At 41.8% G+C, this 27,907-nt stretch overlaps 1 protein-coding gene across 3 annotated transcripts in view; it reads right to left on the bottom strand.

Moving 5' to 3' along the window:
* ATP10B (ATPase phospholipid transporting 10B (putative)) overlaps nucleotides 1–27,907 on the bottom strand; it is a 323,628-nt gene that overhangs the window by 168,302 nt on the left and 127,419 nt on the right. For all 3 annotated transcript variants that reach the window (XM_079143825.1, XM_079143823.1, XM_079143824.1), the window contains exon 2: nucleotides 9,203–9,267. Coding sequence is in view for 2 of the 3 variants with exons in the window: in XM_079143823.1 (XP_078999949.1) it covers nucleotides 9,203–9,209 (7 nt within the window). In the remaining variant the exon portion in view is untranslated. The remainder of the gene's footprint in view (nucleotides 1–9,202; nucleotides 9,268–27,907) is intronic.

Below are 27,907 nucleotides of genomic sequence, written 5' to 3'. Positions count from 1 at the left end.
GGCCACAAAAATTCCATTCTTTAAGGGAAAAGTCATTGTTCACAGTGTGGCACTTAATAAAATCAAACTTTTCCCCTTTAGTAAAGGCAGGATTCTTCCTTCTGACTTTTTTATATGCCTTTATGCTCCTCACAGACGGGCCCTCTCCCCCTCAAGGTTATGTCTATTTCTCTTTCCAATGTTGATGAGCAAAAATATTAATTAAAAAGCAAGGATCAACAAGGGCCTCATTCTTCTAAAGCTGCTGAAGAGACTTATCTCAATGTGCAGCACAGTTCCTGGAACATAGTTGGCTCTCGGGGAAGAGTAGCTCCTCTTGTCCTAGAGGTGAATTGACAAATCATATTTGTCTGTATTTATGAGGTACAAAGTGATGCGATGATCTCTGAATACATGCAGAATAATCAAATCCGACGAACATCTCCAGCACCTCAGATGCTGTAATTTTTGTGGTGAGAACATTTGAAATTTACTTTTAATGATTTTAAAAGGTACAATATGTTAGTCACTATATTTACCTTGCAATATAATCACAAAGTAAAAAAAAAAAAAAAAATCCGATTCCTCCCATCTAATTGAGACCTGGTACCCTGTGACCATCATCTCCCCACCCCCCACCATTCCCAGGTTGCATGACCAACATTCTACTGTCCACCTCTTTGGGGTTTGGTTCTTTTGCCTTCCACAAGTTAGTGAGAACAGGAGGTTTTGTCTTATTTCACAGGGCATTGTAGGGGTGCCAGGCTAGCTCAGGTGCAGGTAAGGACTGTGGAGTCAAGACCCAGACTCCGGGAGTTGGGTAGAAGTAGGCTTGTGGCGAGCAGCCTGCAAACTCATTTATTGCAGGAACAGGTATACGTTCTATAAGTTTCTTGCCCAATCATAATGTGCCACGGGGGATCAGACCACCAGGCCCCTATACAGTTTCTCTTGGTAACACTAGGTCAACTTGGGGTAGTTGTTTACATTCCTAGGTGGTCAGAACAGAATGCTCCTCTCTGCAAGTTTACACGCTGGAGACATGAACTGCTGCGAGCCAAGAACTAGGATTTCTCCCAACATTTCCCCCATTTTTATTAATTTGGACAAGGGGTTCGTTCAAGAGGACCTGATTGACCTGAACTCTCGTGAGTGCGTTCTTGAAAATGGACCACAAACATTTAAGAACTGCAAGTATTATAAGGACGAGTATGCAGGCTAATCCTAACAGGGCATCTCGCTTTCCATTGCTGTTGTCACCCGACAAAACTTTCTCTTCTGAAAGCTGGCTAGCATTCCTTTGCATATGCACATACCACATCTGGCTTATCCGCTCATCTGTTGGTAGGCCCTGTGTGGGTTCAGTACTGTGGATAGTAGTGCATGAGGTTCACATAGCTCTTTGACAGGCCAATTTCAAATCTGAGATGAATACCCAGAAGTATGGCTGCTGGATCCTCTAGTAATTCTGGTTTTCGATTGTTTGAGGAACCTCCCTGCGGTTTTCCATAACAGCTGTACTAATTTACCAACAGTGTATACGAGGGCTCCCTTCTGTCCACAGGCTCTTCTGTGACTATCCTCAGATGATGCCTGCCATGCGTCCCGTTCCTTATGGGTTTGTGGGCCAGATTTGCTCTTCTTATCTGCTCATTCCCTTTTGGGCTCTAATACTATTATCCAGGAAGCCAACTAGAGGTGGTATCTATGGAATGGAGCTGTGATACCTGGACTGTAGTCTTGGGTCCCCAAAAGCCAGACTTGCCTAGGGAAAGTCAGCAATACTTTGAAACACTAAGATCCCCAAATATCCCTGGGTCTGCCATCTCACTGAAATCCACAGGGTAAGGCCTCAGGCAGATATCTATTGATGGATTTAAACTATTGCAACACCCAGAAGACTAGGACCATCTGGACCACACCTAAGGCAACCACAAAAACTGCCCTGTTAATTTTTGTTATGCTGACTTGGTGAGGTGGTTATTAACTTGGAAATTAGAAAGAGGGAGTTTGTATTTGTCATTCTCATTACCATCTGCTGGTGAGTGTTATTGTGCTATGACCCGTGAGTTGCTTAGCCTCTCTAGGGCTCAGGTGAGTGGCTCTCTGAAATCATCCTAAGTACAGATATTAATCTGACTGCTTAAGAATTGTCTGAGAAGCTATAAAAAGTATTGAAGCTTGGTCTCTAGACTCAGAGATTTTGAACTTTGGGAGTCTTGGCTGATGGAAGCTCCACACTTGAATCCTAGATAGATTTTTGTAAATGCATATCAAAGGAAAGGAAGTCAAGCATGCTGAGGACATGGAATCGGGTTGCACAGGTCACCAATGTGGAGCCCAGTCACAATTTTAGAAAGTACGTCATATGATGCTGATGTTCAGCCAATTGTGGGAATCTCTGGGTGAGGCTTCCTTTTGGCTATGTTAAATTGCTACTACTATACTCCTAATACTAATAGAGGTGCTCTTTTAGTCAGTGAAACACTTGGAGTGCTATTTATCAGGTATGTTAGCAGCTTCCATCTTACTATTGAAGAATTGGACTTGGAAGTGGTTAATATTTTTCAGGCATCACAAAGTGGCAGATCTCAAACCCCATTCCATCCGACTCTTGACCACCCTTTGACAGTTCAGTTCGCTCTTTAGCAGTGCAGTGTCAGATTCCAGGTGAGTGGTTTGGGGTACCCTCTGTTTTGTGGTCACAGGACATGAACATTCTTTTTCCATGTAATCTAAGCTCCTTTGATGCACAATTGCAGGATCTGTCTAGGTAAAAGCCTGGTGTTTTCATGAACAACAACAAAAGCTACTTTACAAAAACAAACAGAATGGCGACTCTGAAGGTGATTGGGATTGGGCCATCTGCCATTATAAAGACTGAGCTTTTGGGGCCGCGGGTGTGACTCAGTGGTAGAGTGCTTGTCTAGCAAACGTGAGGCCCTGGGCTTGATCTTCAGCACATGGAAATAAAAGTATTGTGTTCACCTAGTGCTAAAAAAGAAAATATTTTTAAAAATGTTTTTTTGTTTTTTAAAAAAAAGACTCAGGTTTTTCTTCTCTTTTTATTCACGTATAGGCTCCTGATTTGCTGTTTGCTTCTACAGGTTAGAAAATGCAGCATACTCTCCTAAGGGCTCTAATTGAGGAGGACGTGACTGCGCACAAACTTCACCAGTATAACCCCAGCAGATGCACATACCAAGTAGGTGACGTTGGTCTCCAGCTCTGCATGCAGGAAGATCAGCGGAAGGACTCAGCGATGGAATGACAACCACTGAGGACTGAGTGCTTCTCAGGTTGCTCTGGCCAGACCAGCACCCTCCATGCATGATCCCAGTTCCCCAAAGTCTGAGTGTGCATTAGGGCACTGGTATCAGGGATTTGGTCCTCTTCCTGTCGGATTGCTGCACGACTTTGGGCAGATCTAATAAACAGTACATTCAGAATTTATACACGTGTAAAATGAGTTTAAAATGCCCTGCGTCCCCTCCCTTGGTGCTGTGGGGCATAAAGGAGACCCCTATGGCTCTATTTACTTGCTCCTCTTTAGCACAGTCCCAGGACATTCTGTGTGTCTTCCTGAGGTAGGTGTCTAGCCTGGGAGGCAGGCAGGGAGTTGATCCACGAAGGATTTAATGCATTAGACTTCTTAATTCTGGATTGGGAACCAGAATACAAATCTAGCCTCTGCTTTTCTTTTTTTTTTTTTTAAATGCTTAAAATAGCTTATTAAAATTTTGAAGAATTTCTTTTTAAAAATTTTTAGTTTTATTTGTTCTAATTAGTTGTACGTGACAGTAGAGTGCATTATACGTTTTGGAAGATCATACATAAGCTGTTTAGTCTCTCATTTTTCTGATTATACACATTGCAGGATGACAACGTCATGCTTTTTGCTGGGGGTTCTGTTTTGCAAGTAATACAGACCTCAGCTCAGGCTCCTGTGGTGTCTGTCTTTGTCTGTTTGTGAAGGGCAAGGCCTCTTTGTTTTCTGCAGGGAGCCTCTCTTCTCTGCCTTGTTTTCACTCCTAGTCAATGATCTCTCAGTGTCTTGGGGCTGCGCAGCCCCTCCCTCACTGGCGGTGACTGTGAGCCGTGAATAAAGCCAGCTAGTGGGGAAAAATCATGCTGGCAGCATGTTACTGACTGTGACATCACTGGCTCCCCGGACCCACCAGGCGCCCTTAGAGATTCAGATGAATCTTTTAGAACCAGGGAGGCAGAACTGAAAGTCTGTTGGACTCCTTTGAACACCTCCCTCTCCATGATCTGCCATGGCTCTGCAGAAGTCACCAGGCCCTGGTGCTGTCTGTCAGCCCGACTTCCTGTTGTTCTGTCTTCCCAGGCCATACCTGTCTACACCCGGCCCAGGCAAACTTCATGACCAGGACCCCAAGTGGGTGGGCACTGGTCACTGGCAGGCCTAGCTGAACTTGATACAGGGGTCTTTAAAAATGCAATGAAGCAGCACTTAGTGTAAGTCCTGCTGCCTGGTTCTAGATTGATAGTGACTGATTCAAGTATTTTTAGATCTCTGCAGGTAATGACAGAAGTTCGGGACACAAATATGGGACATACCTTATGTGTGATTCTATGTAGACCGTCAGAGATAGTGACAGGTCATCCTGACCCCTTTATGTAGCATAACGGAGCATGCCAGTATGCTCCCCAAGTTCATTTCCCAGCTCCACCAGTTTCGATTTGTGAGTTCAACAAGCTGTTTTGTCCTTTTCAAGCCTTGGTTATTTAATCTGTGAAATGGGGATAATAACTGTAGCTGCCTCTCAGGGCTCCTGAGGAGAGTAAATGAGCACTTAATAGTACCAAATAGATATTAGTTACCACAGTTATTGTCAAGAATCTCCAGAGGTATTTCAAACAGGGGTCCTAGGAAGCTATACAAAGGGAATGGGTGGTAGGTATGTCAAGGAGTCTCATGACCTCTCTTCAGGCGATGAGTTCCCTGGGGGCCAGGAGTGTGCCTTGCTCATTTGTTTCTCTATCCCCAGTGCTTCCCAGACACACAATAAATATCTGAAGAATTAATGAGGTAGATGGTCTTAAGTTCAAATCCCAGTCCTGCTACATTTGATCTTGGGCAAGCTATTTATCTTCTCTGATTCTGATCTTGCACGTTTATGAAACAGGGAGGAACGATCTTGCAGGGATGGCTAAAAACTTGTCTGCTGGCCCAGTATGCTTGCTATGTGCCAGGGACTGGCTAAGTATTTTTGGGGGCTACATCATTTGGTCCTGTCAACAGCCCTCCCAGGTCGGTACTGTTAGTGTGGTTTTATAGATGTGATAATTGACATTCAGAGAGGTCAGGACATGGGGCAGCACAACACAGCTACTGAGGGTTGAAGATGGAGTTCCAACCTTGTTAGACTGGTTCCATGTGCTTAGTCACCATGCTCTATGCCTCTCACAGACTCTGGGATAAAATAGGACTCCAAGGTAGCCCATGCTACATATGTTGTTGTTATATATAGATTTTTTTTTCCTGCAACGCTGGATACAAGGAGGAGATTCAGTCTGCCTAGTCAACTCTGTGCTTACAACAACACGTCCACCTTTGGAAAACTTCACCCAGTCAGGACTCAGGCTGAAGTTTCAGTGTACGTGTCCTGGCCCGGAATACTACGTGTATTCAGAAGGTATTCCAGTTGGGCAGCTATTAATTACTCCCACATACAGCCAGCCAGAAAGCAAGAAGAAGGGTGGATTTCCACATCTGGTGAACTCTACGTGATCACACAAGACGGGGATTAAAGACATAAAGGCGGGTTCCGGAGCCAGACCTCATGACCCAACAATGTAATGGCCAATCACAAAGCTAGGGAAAGCTCAAAACGGATAGGGTCTTAGAAGCATCTAGTGCCTATGAGGAAAGAAGACCAGAGAGACCATGAAGTTCAGAGCCACGTGAGCAATGGTGACTAAGCGTCAACATCAAAAGAGTGTTTGGTTTGTGCTGGTCTAGCATCCACTCCTCAGTTTCCTGGTGACAGAGTCTTGATTTGGGGAACTACCCACACAAGTCATGAGTGCTGACCTGCAGCTGGTGCTCTCCTGAAACATCATGCTGCCAATGCTCAAGGACATCTGCGCCACTCTGGATGAAGCCTGGCAGCTGGCCCACGGGTGCATTCTTACACGTATTTCCCACAATTGTATTGGAAAATCTAAAGATGGGAGATAAAACCTTAATCTTTCTAGTCTTCCAGAAAAGGCACAGTATTCTCTCTCTCCATTGCATTCTGGGACTTGATCAGGAAACACAGCCAGGACTGGAGCAAGGGAATCCCTGTAAGAGAATTACACTGGAGAAGCACAGCGGGGGATCATATGTCCCTGCTCTGCAATGCCACTCCCCCAATCTGGCCCCAGCAATGACTGTGTGGTTCTTACATGATCAGAAAAGAGCCGTTGACACCAATAGTGAAAGTTCAATGCTTTCTAAAAGAAATTCTTTATGGGATATATTTATTATAGTATTATTCATAAAAGCAAACAATTGGAATCAATCTAAATATCCATCTATAGTGGACTCGTTATATAAACTTGATGCATTCATACTATAGAGTATCATGTGGCCATTGAAAAGAATAATAATCATTATACTAATGGAATACCATCTCCAAGAAATAATAAGTGAATAAAAATGAAGTGCAGACAGTGGGTGAACCATTTGCATAACACATATGTGTTTGTATGGACTTAACTTTCACTGGAAGATTCCACATATACACATGGCTGCCAAAAAATACATACGCATGGTAATGTCAATATACAGACACTCGCTGTATATTGGTGAGCAATAACCACCACAAAAAGCAGAGCTTGGGGGCTGGGGTGGTGGCTCAGTGGTAGAGCGCTTGCCTCACATGCTTGAGGCACTGGGTTCCATCCTCAGCACCACATAAATAAAGGCATTGTGTCCCTCTACAACTAAAAACAAAAATTAAAAAAACGAAACAACAGCTCATTGCTGCGCACTGTGAGTTTGCAGAGTCTAAACAAAGGGAAGAAGGTCATTATTTAATGAACACAAAAACATGCCCATTGCCTGTTGAATTAGTAAATCTCTTACTGTTATTGGTGCACTTTGTTCCCATTTTCCTGCTCCTGACATTGAGCCATTCTTTCTGTAGGAACCTGAGCTCTCATATCCAGAGCATGTAGAGGTCACGTTCTGGTAGTCCTCAGGCAACTTCCTGGCTCCAGTCCTTAATGGCTCTCCCCTAGACCCAGCTGGGTGACCCCACACTGATAGTGATTACCCTTCCAGGAGAAAGCCATATGTGTGGGAAAAAAAAAAAAATCTGTCAGAAGAATGTTTTGGTTTAATTTAAAATAATAAAAATATAAGTAGAAATGACTGAAAACCTTCAATAGGTGACTGAGTAAATAAATGACCATTAATTCCCAAGAAGTAATACTAATCAACCATAAAAAGGATGCATAATACATAATACACATGCATGCATGCATGCACTGCAGAGAAAGGGTGTCTACAATGTGTTGTTGAACTTCAAAAGTAGACTATAAAATAGCTTGTATAAAAGGAATGCCTTTATATAACATGGCACATAGATAGATGCATCTGTGTTCACACATATCATGTGTTCATTATAGAGATGCATACACATATTTTAAATGTGATTTGTAACACAATTCCAGTCTTCTATATACATATACATCTATATCCTGTGTTTCAGACGTCTTTAGCACTCACTGGTGAACTATTTTATTGAGAATATTTCCAAGTAGCATATTTACACTGTAGCAAGGAACTTTGAAGCCCGATTCAGAATTACTGTGGCTATTGAAGCAAATCAATGAGATGGACTTCTGGGGCAGGAAAGTCTTCCTGCATCAATTGAATCACTTCCTATAATTGTCTAAATATATGTCCAGTTCACAGGGGACTTTTAAAACTGAATGGAGACATCCTGAGGAAATATTACCTTTCTTTGACTGAACAAAGCCATTGCTTGAATGGTGGCAGTCAATGCATGGAAGAATAAATCAGAGTCATTTAATAGAATGAAGTCCTACAGGTAATTTTGCAGCATCGACTCATTCTTGAACTTAGAAACTGGTGTTTAGCTTTTCGTTTCCTGTTGACTTCTTTCAGACAGGTGGAAGGTTTTATTAAGCACTCAATATCTGTGGAGTTGTGCACATCTTTGTGAAGATCCCAGACAAATTAGAAAGTCAAATTAGCAATGCATATTTAATACTCCTTTGTAGTTGTTTTTTTTTTTTTTTAAGTTGGCAGCAATCAATGTTTACTCTTTGAGGGAGAGTTTATAATTATGCAAATTGGAGCAACACTCTGCATATGGTATAATGATAATGCCTTGGGTTTTATTTCCAGAGTCAAAAGCATTTCTAAGTATTTCTTTAATTTTACCCATGGCTTGAGGGGAGGTTAGCCGAGGCTGAATGCCTACTTTTTCATCAGGGATGGAGTCTAGGAGGCCTTAGAACTTGGGTACCCAGACAAGCTTTCATCTCAGAGGGAGCAACACCAAGGTTTACCCAGCATCACCTTCTAGCACAATCTATCGTTGGTTTTCACAATATTCATCTTTTTTTTCCTTTATATACTTAAATTTATTCAGATATCCACTTTCCTCTCTGCAACAATGTGCTTTAGGGGATTTGAGCTCCATCCCTAATGCCAGCAAGAGACTAAATGCTTGCTCTAAGCCAATCCTGGTGGCCCCATACACTTTGATGCAAGGGATGTGACCCACTCTGGCAAACGAATGTGAGGAGAAGCTCATGGAGACTTTCAGAAAGGCAAATGAAGACAGCTGTGAAAGAGTTTCTTTTCCGAAGATGTCTGAATCCAGGTATTGTCAACAGCGTTAATCTATTCCATTTAGCACCAATAAACCTGTCCTACCTTAAGACTTTTTGTTGTATGAGTGAGTAACTTTTTAAAATTTACTAAACCACTTTAGATGTGCATTTTCTGTTACTCGCAATAACGAACACATCTTATGTGACATGTACCATGATAGTCCCATTAATGCTCTGGAGAATACTCGAATTAAAGAAAACGTATGCTATGATATCTGATGTTCCAATGACGCCAGGTGATATCTGTTTAAATGGATGGGGAAAGGAATTATAGTTTAATGAAGCTCATCTTGGCACTGGAAAAGAGTCCATAACCTACAACCTATGAATAAGAAAATCTACTCACTATTCATGCTCTTGCTTTCAGTGAAACAAGTGTCCTCAGTCACTCTTGATTCTGTCAAAGCCAGTCTGAAAGACACAGGAGAGAAAATACACATAAAATAGACCATCTCATTTGGTACCAGGCAGTAATTAAGTATTTTGCCCTGTTCCCACCAGCTGGATGACTCTAGTTTTAAATAAACCTCGTAGAGCAGGCTGGGCACTTTCCCAGGAAGTTCTTTCAATAGGAATGGTTTATTCCTAGCAGGACATCAGGTCTACGGTTTCATTTGCTACCATCCAGAAGACAAATCGTGTTCCTGGGGACCCCAGGTTAAGTGCCTCATTGCTCCGTGGAATGTGTATTGGTCCAGTCACCCGGCACATTTCATCTTCTTTGCCATGTTGACTGGTTCAGGATCGGGCATGGGATTTGATTTGGGTCAAAGTCAGTCCTGATGCTTGTATTGACAATGCAGCGGGAGAGAGCTTCCCTTTCCACTGCAGGTGGCCTGGCGGGGATGAGTTCCTGCAGCAGAGGAAGGAACGGGGTGGGGGGGGGGGTATAGGGACAGCAGTGTCAAAACAAAAGGTAGATAGATAACCCTGACATTCAGGTCCTGGATCCAGTTATGGTTGGAAGGTTTGACCTTGTCACTAGTATGAACCAATAGCTAGTTTTTTTTTCTTTTTTCTTCTTAAGACAACTGGGTTTTTGTCTTTTCCCATCAAAAATCCTCACCTTCACAGGGAGATAGGACAGGTATCAGTTTTCACTTCACAGAGAAATGAAAGCTGAGAGGGGTCAGGATGGGGAGGTCCAGGACCGACGTTCAAAATTCCTTCCATTTCATTCTGCTTTCTACTCATCCCTTGATTCATTAAAGTGAAATGCAAAGTTGTCACACTCATTGCTGTCTTTACTGACTTCAAATGTTTCTGCTTCAAAGAAAATGAAGATGTCTTTTAGGGTTACCAACGGAGACGACCTATTATTTTAGCAAGGAGAAGATTGCTTACACACACACACACACACACACACGCACACACACTAAAAGGCCATAGTAGGTGCTTTAGATTTGAGCAGATCTCCCTGGAGGATCTGTCTGGCTGCAGGCTGGCTCTGGTTGAAGTCCCCTCCCCACAGGGGCCTGCTGCCCTCAGTCTGTGCTCAGCCTTGCTCTCTCCACTCTTGTCCAGACCAGTCAGCTCCACACAGACCTCTCTCTGCTGACCTGTGACTGCACTCATCACGAGCAAACCCTCCACCCAGCTGACCCACCTGTGCAGGACCCTGTCCACCCTCAGGGAGTTGCTAGGCACAGATCACAAAAGGCAAGTCCGGAGTCCAAATCGTGCCTCTTGATATTAGTTCTGTTTGGATCTTCCTTATTAAAAACTGGACATTTAAACATTAAAAACTTTTACGTAAAATACTTGATATTTCATAGAAAAAACTCAGAAAGCTGTCTGCATTTCCACGTGATGACACAGGGCGAGTGTGAGCGGTGTCTACCTCCCGTAAGCAAAGCTTCACTTGCCATATTCTCTCCTTTCCTTGCTTCTGCAACTTCGCGTATGTGATTTCAACCCCTGTCCTAATTTCCTACGGCCTGCCTTGGGCTAACCCAACTGAGATGCCACCGTGCCCTCCAGGGGCTGTGTCTGGAAGTAACCCATGTTCAGCTGGGTTCCCACCCCCCTCCAGTTCAATCCCATCCTCCATGAATAAAATGGCACCACCCTGTGACTGTAATCTACTATTCTGCGTCCTTGCTCTATCTTTCAAACCCTCTGCAAAATACAGAATTTATTTAAATCAGAAAAAGTTTGTAAATGCTCTCGAGAAAATGAAGTGGCCCTGTTTTGTTGCCAGAGGCATGGACAGAAGGGAGACTGCTGTATGAACCAGGCAACAGATGAGATGCCAGGAAATTTGGTTACTATGTGATCTTTTATACATGAATTCATTCTCTTGACCTGGGTTTTAAACAAGGAAGCTGTGTTAGATTGGAAGTTATAAACTGGTGGTCCACAGGCCAGATCCAGTCGATAGATGGTACTTTTTGCTTTTGTTAATTAGATGCAAAAACTAAAAATAGTATTTGTCAATCCAGATTACAGACTTCTCAGAACTGTCTAGCATCAACCAATAATGGTCCAGAATTCCTGCATGACTGGCAGGGTTTGTGGCTCTTCCCAGTCTTCACCCACCACTGGTTTCATGTATTCTGTCATTTGCCCTTGCCACCTCAGGATGCGATGACCTCTACAGTGTCTCATTCCCTGAGTCAAGGATGGTCCTGTGAGCATCAGAGATGATATAGAGAACAGGCCAATGTTCTGAGCCACAAGATCACACTGGAGCACGCCAGGGAAACGTCAGGAACTGTTCCTCCTTCCCACGTGACCAAGAGTTGAAGCAGCAGGTGCCCAGGCCTTTGTGAAGGCCCACTACATGGTTAAACCTGAAAAGGCAATAGCCTGCCTTTGAAAGCAGCAGAAATATTCTTCCGTTGGGGTTGCTAGCTGATTCTCTGAGTAATTTGCAATTCAAGTGTCTCTTTGTTTTGTATGAAAATTTGCTGCTATTTGGAAAGTGGGGAAGAGCTAAATTGCATCCTGCTGGTTTTACTTTGACTGTATCAAAAAAGAAACTGTTAATCTGGTTCCATAATTAACTTTCCTGTTCTAAAAAGGCCCTGGGAGAGAGTCCAGAGAGTGACTGTCAACTCCCTGCTTCTCTACTCAGTAACGTCTTTCAATAGGATGCCCCCAAAGGAGACCGATGCTAGGTGGGGATTGGTCTTCATTTTCTCTTTTTCTGATTTTTCTTCTCCTCATCCCCATCCAACACATAGCGTCTACTGTATGCAAGACGCTATGCTGCCTAGCCAGGGGTGTAAAGATACGAAACTCTGTGGAGTGGCCAGAGAACATAAGTATCTATCTTCCATCTAACCATTCACCCACCCATCCACCCAACCACCCATCCCAAAGGCGTTATGTTCCTGCATCACGCCGGATGCTGTGAGGCACTGGCATGTGATAAATACAAAGGTGACTTAACCAAGAATTCTAAAGTAAAGAGCTGACTCTGACTAGGGCCATAGTGGTTAGTTTTGTGGAGAAGATGACACCTTGCCTTTGTCCCTGTTATTGCATGCATGCATGTACTCATAGCTCTTCATGAAAGGCTAGAGGGGAGAAGCCAACCAATACAAGTAGGGGCACATAGTGGAACTTAAGTTTGAAAATTGAGGGGAAACCATGTTAGCAGAAGCTGAGGATTTTCACTCACAAAAAGCCAATTTGAGCCCTGTGAAGTACTGTGCTAAGCACTTTCTACCTATCTTCTCAATGAAACTTCACAAAGACAAGTAGTTATCATTGGCAACAAGTTACAGACAGAAAATAGACTCAAGTAAGTTCTCAGGGAGCATGCTGGCAGAATAGATGATAGGGGTAAGACCTGAATCCATGTCTGATTTCAAACAAAAGCTTTAACTACTTGGTAATTTTGCTCAGTTGTGGGGGTACTAAAGGAAGACTTGGGTTCCCATCAACCAACCAACATATTCATTTATTATGCAAATACATATTTGTGAAAAATAGTACTCCTAGAGCTAGGGATAAAGGAAACAGACTAGGCAGGCAAGGTTCTGGTCCTCTTGAAACTTGTGTTCTAGGAACATCACATTGAAATATCTTCCTCTTTGGTACAAAGACCAAGTCAGAGTTGGTCTTCAAGTTGTTTCCCCAAGGAAAGGACTACCAAGTAGGTGACCTTTCCCTAGCTCCATCCAGATTAATATGGATGGTTTTATGGTTTGGATATGAGGTCCTGCTAATGTGGAAGGATTGAAAGGCAAAATGTGATCATTATGAGAACTGTAAGCTAATCAGTCCATCCTAATTTGAGTGGACTTACTGGTTTTAACTATAGGCAAGTAGTTGTGGCTGGAAGTTGTGGACTGGGGCTGTGCCTTGGAAGGATGCATCTCCCCTATGGCCCCCTTTCTCTCTCCTCTCCCTACATCCTTTCTGTCATGAGTTGAACAGCTTTCCTCTGCTGGGCTCTTCCACCATGATGTCCTTCCTCACCTTGGGCCTAGAGCAATGGAGTTGGCCATCTGTAGACTGATACCTCCAATACGGTGAGCCAAAATAAACTTTCCCTTCTCTAAGTTGTTCTTTTTGGGCACTTTGGTTCACAGTGACAAAAACCTGACAAAAACAAATGATACCCCATCTTCTTATTTTTTTCAAGGGGAATTTGTTATCTCTACACTGTTCTCATCTTTTTGAAATTACTGCCTTGGATATGATATACCCATTTCTAATCTCATCCTCAACTTTAACTTGAAAGAATCTATAAGAAACTTTCACTTTGTAATCCACTCAACAAACTTGAGTAATTTTTCAGTTACTCAGGTTCTTTTAGGTTTAGACTTTGAGGAAAGCTAGAGACTCTAATCTTAAACCTGGTACACACTACAGACCTACCTGAGAAAACTGCTCCCTATGTGAATTGGCCTGAGACATGGTTCCTGAAAGTTCCATTTGTGTCTTTTTGGAGAGGGTGCTTCACTCCGATGGTACATGGAGAAATAGGAAAAGACACTGCATTACTCCTGAGAGTTAGACCAGGGTAGGACTCCTGACCATGTTTGGACTAGATGTAAACATCCAGGGAATGTTGCTCCTTAGGTTACTGTACCTATACATGTGGAGAACAGCTGAAACAAGATCGTAAATTACAGGAGAATGAGGGTGCGGAACCTCATGTTCCTCAATGTGGTAAGGACAGTAACAGCTTCCTAAAGATGTCCATGCCCTAACCCTTGGAACCTGTGAAGATGGTACATGAAGGAACTTTGCAGATGGAATTAAGATTACAGACCTTAAGGTAGAGAGATCATCCTGGAGGGTCCTATATAATCATATGGACTCCTAAGGCAGAAAGATTATCAGAGATGAACTAGGATGGAAGAGGAGGAGAGATTAGGCACATGAGGGGGAACATAATCCACCATTGCTGGTTTGAAGATGAGGAAGGGCCATGAGCCAAGCAATATGGCCAGCCCCTAAAAGTTGAGAATAGACTGACAACCAGAAAGGAAATGATGAGGAACTAAATTCAGCCAATAACTTAAAAGAGAAAGGAAATGGATCGTCCCTAGCACCTTCAGAAACAAACATAGCTCTGCCAACATCTTGATTCTAGCCTTACTAGACCCATGTTGAACTTTTTATGGGACCATAATAAAGTTGTGTTGTTTCAGCTGCTATGTTTGTGGTAATTTGTTGTAGTAGAAATAGGAACTAATAAATTGCCTGTTGGATGAATTTTCATCCATTGTTAGGTTTGATTTGGAAGCTGGTGGAGTTTGAGAAATTCTCATGCTATGTAGAATTTGGTGTGACTAAAAGTGGCATAAAACCTCAAATAACTGGCTTAAGTACCTAAAAAACCTCATTATTGTTAATATTGTTATTTGCTCTTAAAAAAGACTAGAGATAGGGATTCCTAGAAAGACTGGATATTACTGTGATTGTATGAGTTATTAGGAAAGGCTGATTTCAACTCTCTCATCTTTACAGACTTAGTTCTCACTCTTCTTATCCAAAATGGCTACCAGAGGCCTTTCCATCACATATGCATACATTACAGACAACAAGATGAGGAAGCGAGAAGGAATATTGTTTATGTAAACTTATGTCCTAGGAGTTACATGCAAAACTTCTGCTTCTACCTCATTGGCCAAAAGTTGGTCACATGACCACATGCACAGCTCTATAGAAAGCTTAGGAAGACCATGTATCAAGGCAAGGTTAGGACTCTCTCAGATTGGACCCCCGTCTCCCACTAGATCTGAAAACCAACTCAGACTAAATGTAAAACCCAGAACTATTACATAACTAGAAGGAAAAATGAGGGAAATGCTTCACAAGACTAGTCTGGGCAAAGATTTTTCGATGAGACCATAAAAGCACAGGTAACAGAAGCAAAAACAAACAAATGGGATTACTTCAAACTGAAGAGCTTTTGCAGAGCAATGGAAACAATCAACAGAGTGAAAAGACTCCATAACTGGAGCCAATATTTGCAAGCTGAGAAGAGGTTAATGCATAGGATATATAAGGAGCTTACATAACTCCACAGCAAAAATCCAAAAATAACCTTGTTAAAAAGTGGACAAAAGACTTGATGGATTTCTCTCAAAAGAGACACACAGAAATCCAACAGGTAAATTAAAAAAATATTCAATTTCAGTAATCATTAGGGAAATGCAAATTAAAACTGCATTGCTAAATTACCTTACTCCAGTTAAAATGGCTATTATCTAAAAGACAAGAAATCAAATATTGACAGATATGTGGAGAAAAGGGAACCCTTACACTCTCTACGAGAGTATAGTCATAGAAAATAGTGTAGTTTCTCCAAAAATTAAAAGTATAGCAATGATGTGATCCATCAGCCCCACTACTGCAAATATATTCGGAGAAAATGAAATCAGTCCAAAGAGATATCTGCACTTGTGTTTATGACTGCAGTTTTCACAATAGCCAAGACTTGGATTTAACCCAACCAACAGATGAATGGAAAAGGAAAATGTGGTACATATACACAATGGACTCCTATTTAGACATTAAAAACACACACAAACACATCAAAATCCTGTCATTTGAGATAGCATGGATGAACCTGGAGGGCATCGTATTAAGTGATACAAGCCAGACACAGAGACAACACTGCAAGATCTTGTTCACAGCTGGAAAATGAAAAAGCTAATCTCATAAAAATAGAAGAACAGTGGGGACCACAAATTGGGGAGGGAATGGGGAAGGACTGTCACAAGAGCAATCAGCACAGAGGAAGCTACAATAAGGTGGGAGGAGTAAGTCCAGGTGTTCTTTTGTGCAGCAGGGTGACTGTGGTTCACAAGAAGGTATCCTCTACTTCCAAACAGCCAGAAGGGAGGCTTTTGAATCTGCTTACCACAAATAAGTGATAAATGGATGAAGGGATAATATGCTAATTACTCTGATTTGATCAATATACAATGTATACATTCATCAAAACTTCAAATCACATCCAATCAACAGGCACAATTACAAAATATCGAAAAGTTGGCATTTTTGTCACTAAGGAAATTGGAGAGAATGGATTTGGGAAGACAACCAACAATATTAACCTCCCTCTGGTCATTTTTGTAGCTTTACTGAATGGTCTCAAAGGGCTACAGCTACAAAAATTATTCTAGCTGGGATGCAAGTTATTCCTTCCACAAGACCCAAGATCTTTGTCTCCATCTTCCCTGCCCTTCATCCTAACTCTAAGTTCTAGCCTACCTTCTCACTGTCCAATCTTAAGGCTCCTTTTGAAACCTTGCCTTCTTCTAGATTTTTCCCTAAATTTTACTGAGAGACATAGCCCTCCTTTCCCTAAGCTTTGATAGCACTGGCTTTCTATTTCCTGCCCTCTTCCCACTCCCTTCAGGGGAGAGTTATTTCTGGGGGTGCCTGTAGCTCCTGGAACTCAGACAAGCATCTTGTCAGAGCCAGGCTTCAGTGTCTTGATCGCAGCAGGGACTCCATAGATGCACGACAGCAGGGGCCACTATCTTGCCCCCGAGGATCCACAGTCCCCCTTCCTTGTAGAAATAGTCCCTCTACCTGGCCTTAAGTGTTATCTGGTGTCAGCAAGTTCTGGCTCAACTCCTTGAAGACAAATCTACGTGCCTGGACTCTCTCCTACCCTCTTCCTGTTGGCTAGAAGGACACACAGCCCTTTGGGGTGGGGTAGGTGCAGGTTGAGGACGGCAGCACCATCAGCCAGCTTAGGAGTTGGGACCATCTTACAGATCAGCCGAACTTCTTCAGACTGCCCTCCTCCACCTTTGGACTAAGAGACATACAAACTTGCTCTTCTAAGATGCCATGCTTGGTCTCCATGGCAACACTTTACCTGTGCCTTAACTCATTCGCATGATTGATGGAAGTGGTACTTCTTGGTCAGGTATAGGCTTTTTTTCTTTTTACATGTCCTTTTCCAGAAAGGTGACATCTAACCTAAAATAATGAGCCCTAAAGCACACAGCTGAATATATATGTGCCATGCCCTACAGGCAGCCAAAGGCTTTTGATGGAGATGTGGTTTCAGGCTCTCGCATGCTGGTTAGCCAGGAGGGTTAAGTAAACACGGTTGGGCCTAGAATTTTATTATTTCTACTGCAGTCACTCTTGAAAATATTTTTAATCAGGAGTATGTTCAGACTTCTTAAATAATGTTTTGTACCGACATTCATTGCTGATTCATTCTTTTTAAACCTATCATTTTAGAAAATTGTCTTTTGCTGCCTAAGTATTTCTTGCCATTTAAAACTTTTTCCACAAAGTTCCTTTTTTTTTTTTTTTTTTTTTGTCATCCCCCTTTAGGAGCTTATTTAGGCAATTCTGCTGAGCATTCATTTCCTAGCTGACTATTAACAACAAAATGCCTTGAATTTGTATGTTGCTTAATACTTTTCAAAGCCCTTTCACAATCTAATAGCATTTAATCAGAGAAGCTTGGGAAGTTATATAGCTTAAGTATTAATATTCCCAGTCCGTAGATCAACAGCTCTCAACAATCGTTTGGTATAGCAGCAGTATTTAGCTATACATTAGGAAACACAGTTTTTTAGGTCATTCCTTTAAATCATCTTATAGATGGAAAGATGAGGACCTATCCTTAGCACAGGGAACACAGTGATAAGTAAGAGACACTATCCCAGATTGTAACGGTCTGGTGGGCAATTGATGCGACATCACATTTTGAGCAGGACGATGGCCATCTGCTCAAAGTCCTCTGAGCAACTTTTTTCATGTTGCTCCCACCTTGAGATTCTGATGGGCCTGCTGACCACGGAGGAGAAAGGAAGGCAATTCAGTGATTGGATCAAGCGAAGTCACCTGACCTGAATCGAAGTCAATCAGTCGTTTCTGGGATATACAACTGCTGGGCTGAGAGGATGTGATCCTACAACAACTGTGACAGTATGTTTTGCTGCACAGAAGGTCACTTTTTGAGTCTGGGAAGTGGAGCCAAGAAAAATAGGTAGTGGGGAGATGGAAAGGCAGACACTGAGGGGACAGGCGGTCACAGTGATTTGAGAGGAGAAAGAAGTTGGACCAGATACTAGAACAGTGACTGGCACACAACAGATGCTTGGTATGTGTTGAAATGATAAATAAAAAGAGAGCTAAGCACCACTTTGAGCTCCTCAGTGGGAGGTCTCCATCACCTGGTTTGTACTTACTGAAGGAAGGCCACTGTAGGGACTATGTCTTCAGCTGGGGGCAAAGGGGTTTAGGATGGAAAATCTCCATCATCTTATTTTATTGCTTTTCATCCCTTTCTCAAAGTATTGCCAAGAAAAGTAGGAGTGAAAAGAAAAGGTATGGGCATCAGGTAGACCTGTCCAATTTCTTGCTACAGAAGCAACCAGTTGCACAATGTTGAGAATATAACCAACACTACCTTGCAAGAGTTCTGATGCGGATATGATGAGGTAAGTGTGCAACTGACATGTAGGCAAAAGCTCTGGTACCACCTTTAATAATTAAACCAAGTTTCGTAGAGTATCTTCTTTGTTTCAGACACTTTTTTTTATTAATTATAAACAAATGGGGTACAACTTGTTTCTCTGGTTGTACATGAAGTAGAGGTGTACCACTTGTGTAATCATACATTTACATAGGGTAATGTTTGATTCATTCTGTTATTTTTCCTTCCTCCATCCCTCTTTTCCCTCTATAAAGTCCCTCCTTCCTCCATTCTTGCCTCCCTCCCACCCCCCATTATGTATCATCATCTGCTTATCAGCAAGATCATTCATCCTTTGGTTTTTTGAGATTGGTTTATCTCACTTAGCATGATATTCTTTAACTTCATCCTTTTGCCTGCAAATGCCATGATTTTACTCTTCTTAATGGCTGAGGAATATTCCATTATATATATATATATATATATATATATATATATATATATATATATATATATATATATACCACAGTTTCTTTATCCATTTATCAATTGAAGGACATTTAGCTTGGTTCCACAATCTGGTGATTGTGAATTGAGCAGCTTCAACCTTGTGAATACTGGAGGACAAGACAGACGAGGGCTTTGTGAAGCTTCTATTCTACTGGAGGGAAATGGAGGTAAAAGTGAATAATTGAACAGTAGTTTGAAGAACTAATCTCAAGCAGTAGTTTGAGATAATAAAGAAGGGCTAGAAGTGAGTGGGGCCTCTAGACTGAGGGTCCAGAGAAGATCCATAAGGGAAAATAACATTTAATCCAAACTCTGAATCCCAGGAGGACCCAATTATAGGAAGACAAAGGAATAGAACTCCAGGCAGAGGGAACCACAGATACAGAGGCCCTGAGGTTGGAAAGAGCTCAGTGTATTTGAGAAACAGAGAAAAGGCTGTGTGGCGGGGTGAGAAGGACAGAGAGGATGACAGGAGGAGAGGTCAGCAGGAGGCCAAGTTCTGTAGCCATTTAGACTGACTTCTGTGGGGCAAGGGCTATATTAAGAGCCAGAAACTCAAACATGAAAAGATAAAAACTACCCCAAATTCGCAGTCTACTTACTCTCACAACGTTTGGTTAAGGGGTGTTTCAAGTAAGTTGCATTTCATGTACCTATGGTTTGACCATATCTCAAACCTACTGCCGTATCTTTGCCAATGCAATTGGGTCAGAGGCAGGGAAAGTCCTGGACCAGGCTGTCTCCACTAGTGCGGCAGGAGGTATCTCGATGGTAAAGGAAAGCTTGCCTACAGGAGAGAAATCAGAATTTAACATGCCTCCTCAAGTACAAACTCCATCTGCCTGTCCATGAATTCATGTGATGCTTTGGAGGACAAGTGGCAGTAATGTCCATCAGAACCCAGAGTGTCTGGTCAAATCCTCCCTGTGATGGATTGCACTTTAAGTGATGTCCAAGTGCCTTACATGTGGGTTGTCCATGGACATTTCCCGATTTCTGTATACAAAGTCCTTTATTGGTAATGCTATGTTTTATTTGTGTGACTTTGAGGGACCAGAGGACTTCAAGAAGCAGAGGAAAAATTATATGTAAAATAGAAAAGGATAGAGTTCAAAACTGATCTGACTTAAATCAGGGCACAGTGAGACATCAACCTATTTCCTGTAAGAGTGCACATTCTTCTCTTTGGATGACCATTTCCATTCTCCTAACTTTAAATATCAGCTACAGTCTGATGATTTTTAAATTTTATCTCCAGTTTACATCATTCTCTTGAACTTTTAATTTGTGTACTCAATGTTTTCCTTGATCCCTCTAGTTGGTTGTCTTGTGGACATCTCCAACTTGATGTAATTCTTCAAGAACTCTTCATAATTTGTTTCTACCTGTCCACAGCACTGTTGCTTTATTTTTCTCCATAAACTCTGCAAATGGACATCAATATTCATCCATTTACTCCTGGTTTAGTCTTCCCCTTCGCATCCTACATCTAGTCTATCGACCAACTCTGGTAGGATTCACTTTCAAAGGACATCTCAGATTCTTTCCCTCATTTCCATATTCACAGGGACTACCCAAATCCACAACTCCATCTCTGCTACAGGATCTATGCTATGAACTCCTGGTAGGTTCTCATTGCTTCATTCTTGCCTGCTCATAATCTGTTCTTCATAGAAATATCTTGAGAAATGCAAATTACACCACTCCTGGACACATCCATACTTAAAGCGTGTCACTTGCACTTTGAATTTTATTCACACTCTTTCACCTGGATTAGAAAGTGAAAAGTGGAGCCTGCCTAACTTCCCAGGCTTACACTATTCACCTTCCCTATCCAAGTTGAAGTTCTGGCCACACCAGCCTTCTGACTCTGCCAAAAACATGCCAACCTTATTGTCCCCTAAGGCATTTTGTTTGAAAAATGATAACTTCTCTACCCTTTTTGCAGAGTGGGCTCCTTCTAATCTCATCTAAGTTTCATAGAAATCCTCTATACTTCCTCTACCTAAAGTAGCATGATGACCTATGTACTCTCTATAAAATGTTTATTTCACTCACAGCAATTTTCAAATTTCAGTACAGCATTAGTTTTATTGTTGTTGCTGCTATCTTCCCATTTGTAGTATGTTCCATAGATGCAAGAAACGTATTCACCTTGTCCCAGAACTAAGCCCACCATCTGGCATAGTGTCTTCAATATTTGTTGAATGAATGAATGAATGAACAAACATAGGAGAAGATGAATGCTTCTTACTGATTGTAAGAATGGAGGGCCATGATGTATAAAAATCTTGGCCTATCATCTCAACACTGACATAGCTCATCAACCTTCCCATTCCTTTATCTTTATATAAACCATCTTTTAAAAATTATTATCCAAAAGGATTTCTTGAGTTGAATCTCAGATTGGATATCCCAAAAGCAAGAATTGTTTCTTAAATGTTCCCAGTTACCTGACAAAAACATCTTCTAAACCCTATGAGCAATTTCTACATTATGTATTCAATTAAGGAAAACCATTGGAGAGTGGTGTAACAATTTGATTCAGGTTGGAACCTACCATACTGTCTTGGATAAACCACTTCCCACCTATGTTCCTCAACTTCTGTCCCTGGTCGTTCTGTTTGGTAGAACTGAAAACCTCAACAAGTCACTTAATTCCCTTGGGCTCCAGGGCACACACAGAGGGCTGAAGAGTGGCTCCTAAAAAGACAGGTCTATGTCTTGGTTCCTGGACCCTGTGGATGTTGCCTTATTTGGAAAAGGGATGTGACTAAGTCAAGGATCTAGGCATGAGGAGATCATCCTGGATTATTCACATGGGCTTTAAGTAGAGTGACAAGCTATCTAGAAGAGAAAGGCGGAGACAGATTTGAGACACAGAAAACAACTCCACCTCAGGAGCCGAGACTGAAGTGATGTGGCCACAAGTCAAAGAGAGCTGGCAGCCACCGGAAGCTAGGACAGACCAATGATGGATACTCCCTTGGTGCCCCCAGAAGAAACGTGGCCCTGTGAGGAAGTACAAATGTACTGTTGTTCTTAGGCCCCACTTTTGGGGGCAATTTACTATGCAACTCTAGGAAAATAACACCGTATTCATGTGTGCTACAGGTACAATTGGGGTCACCCAACCTCCTTGTCCCAGAGCTCCCTGTGAGGTCATTATCTAATGTCATGTCAAGAGACTACACCAGGTCAACCCTAGATGCTTCAACAATTGACGGACAGTCTAGTAAAAACAGATATGAAGGATAATTATTCATATCTTTCACAAAACTTTAATACAATTTCAGTGTTTATATTTGACTCGCCATGACAGCTCATTCTTATACTCTTTTCTCTGAAAAAAAATTACCCCCCACACCAGGCATCATCTTCTCTAGCCCTCTCCCAGTCCCTTTAGCATTACTTACACTCAAGAGTGTAAGGGGGTCCCGGTCTTCTATCCTGAGTGCTATGGAGATTCCTACTTCCCCAAGTGACATGAGAACATTAATAGTAACAAAAGTGGTAGCAGTAATAGTAGCTAACAGTAACTGGCTATGTGTGGGAGCCACTGTGCTGAGCAGTTTTTCACATATCCTGTCTTTCAAGCCAACTAAAACAGTGTACGAGGCCCACCATTACGTCTTTAGGACCTATAAGTAGTGCTGTCTTGTTACACATTTACATGTGTCTTCCTGAAGGATCTCCTTCATTTAGGAAGACTTTTGATTTTAACCAGCAAATTTCAGAAGAAAGTTTATAGTTTTTATTTGTTGCACATAATCGATTCCCCTCTGCTTGCAATATCATCTGTTATAGACTCTTAGGGGAAGCAAGCATCTCAAGAGTGAGCATTTTACCCAGGTACCACCCACCTGCACCTCGATGACCAGAAGGGGTTCAGAAGGAGGAGAAAAGACAGAAAAGGTGGCTCTTCCAAACAGATGTCTCTCAGAGCAAAAGGTTGAATATGGTTTGTTCCAGAATCAGAATTTAGTTCAACCAGGAGCTCTTTTCAGGATGGGAACTGGAGGGAGGGGTACTAACATAATGAAAACTGCTGTGTAGAACTTGTCCTATATTGGAGCACCCAAGGGTAGGAATTGGAAGTGTGTGCTGAGTTACCTCTGGGTGTCAGGACTCATTGATCTCACATGGTTTCAAGGCCTCTACAAGAACCGGGGCCAGGGACCCCTGGCTGGGAAAGGCATCATGTGTGTATCTTCCCCCTGACTGCCTTGCCTGCTGCAGCAGCTGGACCTAGCATCCACTGCACATGGATCCACCAGGTCAAGCTCATAGATGTGCCACATGCCCTGGAGGTTACCCATGGTTTTATGCACAATGAATTGCTCACATTTTTTGCATTAATTCCAGTTCCCTTTTGCTCTGAAAGCAACTTTCCAACTTTATCCCCCACCTGTGTTCGTCCATTCCCCTGAAACTGCCAGGGTGGCTATGTCATTTGCTTTGGGTTGCTGTTGGGGCAATTTTTATTCCCTTTCTGCTTGGACCTAGTTCTTAAATTATTTGTGGGTACCCCTTTGATTTTGCCTCCAAACTAAGTTTTTGGAGAGCAGAGATTATGTTTTGTCTCACTCATATTCCCTAAGTACACAGAACTTACTTTGCAGGTAGCACATACTCAGTAGTTATTTTTTTTATTCCATTAAACAATTCCTCTAGTACATAATATGTGACAGGAACTTTATAAAATTCTGGGCATGCAAACTAGTGGAGAAAGCAGACAAGATTACATTTGCGTGAGGAAGACTAGAAACTGAGTGTGTGTGTGTGTGTGTGTGTGTGTGTGTGTGTGTGTGTGTGTGCGCGCGCGCATGCAGGACAGAAAAGGGATCAATGCATTGACAGCGCTAAATGCTGAAGGTAAACAAGCATGGAGATGAGGATAGACCCAGGTTTCTTTGAGGTGGTGACATTTAAATTGTGCCTTGAAGGGTGGAAAGGAGCCAGCTAGGCCAAGAGCTAAGTGAAGAGAGGAGGCACATTTCTAGACAGAGGACTTGGAAGTTCAGATGAGCTAGGGCAGGAAAAGCAAAGGTATATTCAGAGGACCAAAGGGTGTCACCGTGGCTAAGGCTTGGCTGGTGAGGCTAAGGAGTTGAAAGGGGTAGTAATTGGGGTGAATGGTGTCCCCTAAAGTCTAAGACTATCCAGAACCTGAGAATATGATCTTATTTGGAATAGGAATCTTGCAAATATAATTTGTTAAGATGAGGTTTATACCAAGTTAGAGTGGGCTCCAGTCCAGACTCATTTCCCTAGAAAACAGATGCAAAGGGCAGATGCCACACAGAGACAGAGAGAGACTAGTGCTATCCATCTATATGTGTCCAGGATGGCTGGACAGCACCGGAAGCCTTCAGAGAGAATGGCCCTGATAACTTTCTGATGTCTTATTTCTAGCCTCTAGAACTATGGAGAATTATTTCTTGTTGCTTAAAGTCACCGGAAATGATCGTTTGTTATGACGGTCCTAGGAACTAATGCAGGGGGTAAGGAAAAGGATCTCTTTTATTATTAGTGAAATGGAAATCCATCAAAGGATGTTGGCTTTGTAATAGGAGCTGATTTTTTTCAGACTTATGATTTTATCAAATGACTTGAAAAAATCCTCATGCTCAGAACAATTTCCCACACCTTTCCTCAAGGCCACGATGTTTCCACCACTGACAGCGTCCTCTGCAACGGAACTGTCCACCCGACAGACACTGAACATGAGCGGTTGGCTTAACTGTCTCCACTGTTAGCCACTTGAAGTCTCAGAAGCATTTTTCTTCTACTTTAAGTCAACAGGAGTCTACTGCATTCTGAATTTAGCTCCTTTTTCCCTAGAGGCTTAGTGATGCTGGATGTCATCTGGTTCTCTCCCTTGAGCTTCCTTCAGATCCTAATGGAAAACAACACACATTCTGAAGTCACATTAATTAATTGCTGATGTTTGCTTTGCTGACATTGCTGTAAAAAGGGCTTATTTATGGGATGGAGAGCATGATTCTTCCATTTCTCAACATGATTTTCAACATGAGCCTAAAAATCAATGGATGACTGGATTCAGGTGCACAATTACAGTCCGAATCAAGCCTTTCATGAATGCCAGCTGTCTAACGCTTGGGAAAATAGGTAACTCAGCAGGAAGAAAGGATTCATGAGGAAATAGGGCAGAAGTCAGAAGGTTCTGCAGAACATGGTTTTATGTATCCTGAGAGCATTTGGAGTTCTTGTCTTCTTGGAGTCCTGGAGAAGGAATTTCCTCCTTCCTTACATCTGGGGGACTCACTCAGATTATACTCACCCACTGAAGTTCCCTAATTAGAAGTTTGAACCTCATTACAGAATAGAAGACACAGAGATAAACCCACACAGCTACATCTGATTCTTGACAGAGGTGCCAAAAACATACATTGGAAAAAAGAAACTTTTTAACAAATGGTGCTGAGAAAACTGGTTATTCATATGTTGAAGAATGAGACTAGACACTTCTCTCTCATCCTGCACAATTTTCAACTCAATAAATGAGACAGACCTAGGAATTAGACCAGAAACTATGCAAATCCTAAGAGAAAACACTGGATCAACCCTGCGGCATATAGGTATAGATGATGACTTTCTTAATAGCACCCCTGATGCTCGGGAAATAATTTCAGGAGTTTATAAGTGGGATGACATCAAATTTAAAAAGTTTCTGTACAACAGAGGAGGTGATTAGGAATATAAAAACAAAGCCTGTGGAATGGGAGAAAATCTTTGCTAGCTTCTCTTCTGACAGAGGCTTAATATCTAGAATATATGAAGAACTATAAAACTTAACACCCCAAAACCCAAATTACGCAATTAATAAATGGGCAAATGAACTAAACAGACACTTCCCAAAGGAAATACAAATGGCCAACAACTATATAAAAAATGTTCAACATCATTAGCAGTTAGGAAAGTGCAAATCAACACTATGCTGAGGTTTCATCTCACACCAGTCAGAATGGTAGTCATCAAGAACACAGTAAAAAAAATGGGGAGAGATGTGGAAAAAGAAAAGGAATATTTTACACTGTTGGTGGGATTGTAAATTAGTACAGCTATGGAAATCAGTATGGAGAATCTTCAGAAGACTAGGAATGGGATCACCACATGACCCAGCTATACCACTCTTCAGAATTTATCGTAAAGAATTAAAGTCATCCTTTTATAGTGATACATACATATTCCTATTTATAGTAGCACAATTCACAATAGCCAAACCATGGAACCACCTAGGTTCCTATCAATGGATGAATGGATGAAGAAAACGTGGTTTATATACCACATTCAGCCATAAATAAAAATGATTTTTTGTCATTTGTAGAAAAATGGATGGAAAGAGACCATTATGTTGAGCAAAGTAAGCCAAATTCAGAAGGTCAAGGGTCATGTGTTTTCTTTTACATGTGGAAGATAAAGAGGAAAAAGGAAAAGAAAGGTGGGGGCTTGGGGATCTCATGAAAAGCAAAGGGAGATGAGTTTGGAAAGGGACAGGAGCTGGGAGAAGGGGAGGGAGGGGAGAAGTCCTGGGGAGTGATACTGGCTAAATAATATTGCTGTACTGTGTGCATGTATGACTATGTAACAACAAATCCCATTGTTCTATACAACCATAATGCACCAATAAAAATGGGAACAAAGGTAAAAATAAAACAAAGGAAAACAAAATAACAACAAAAGGAGTTTGAACCTCCCTGCTTACCAACTATAACGGACTTTTGAATCAACCCAACGATATAGATTCATGATCTCTCTTAAGAAACATGGCAGTACTGATAATTATGAAAATGAAAATTCCTATCATTCATTATCATACTCTTGATTAGTACTTTATTTCATGTAATTATATGGTTTCAAGGTGGTCATGTACGACCCTGGGATCTCAAACACTGGGCTTAAAACCTGGCTCAGCAACTTCATAGCTAAGTAACTTTGGTTAGTTTCTAATCTCTTTAAACGTTGGTTTCCCTCATCTGTAAAATGGAAAAAATAAAAGTTCCAATCTTTTATTTAAATAAAACCATATACTAAAGCATGAGCTGTAATAATTATGATGAAAAAATTACAATGATAATCACACTAACAATTTGGTACCATTAACTATATACTAGAAATTCTTCTATATCCAAATGTTATTACTTCTGTTTTACAAATGAGAACATAGAAACATCTTCACCGTACAACTAAACTATGGTAGATCTGGGATTTGATCCATTAAGGTTAGTAGTGAAGCTATACCCAAGAGAAATTTACTGGATAATAGCAAGCCTGGCAGTCAAGATGAATATTGGCCAGTGTGGTAGAATCCCCATCTGCCTGCCGAAGGCTGTCCACCATGTCTGTGGAGAGGGTGGTTGAGATGGGGAAGGGATTTCTGAAGCCCCTTTTTCCTTTAGCTCACTTCCCTGGACATGTTTCATACCACCTCACATTTCATGCTGAAAAACTATTTGCTAAAAATAGAGATGGGTCATAGAGAGTCTAAAATAAGCTTAGTGAAATGAGCCACCTCATGGCTGCCTCCTTCCACCTGGACAAAGGAATGAGCCAAGTGCTTCCTAAGTTGCCCCAGTTTGCAAAGACAGAGCAAAACCATCTAGCCTCATGGTCTGGGGACCTTTCCTTAGGAAATGTCTGGCTCTAATTCTAGATTAAAGC

The sequence above is a fragment of the Sciurus vulgaris genome (genome assembly GCF_902686455.1).
Source record: "Sciurus vulgaris genome assembly, chromosome: 6".
Lineage (NCBI taxonomy): Eukaryota > Metazoa > Chordata > Mammalia > Rodentia > Sciuridae > Sciurus > Sciurus vulgaris.
The sequence above is the reverse complement of the archived record's forward strand: the minus strand, read 5'-3'. Positions and strand labels throughout refer to the sequence as shown.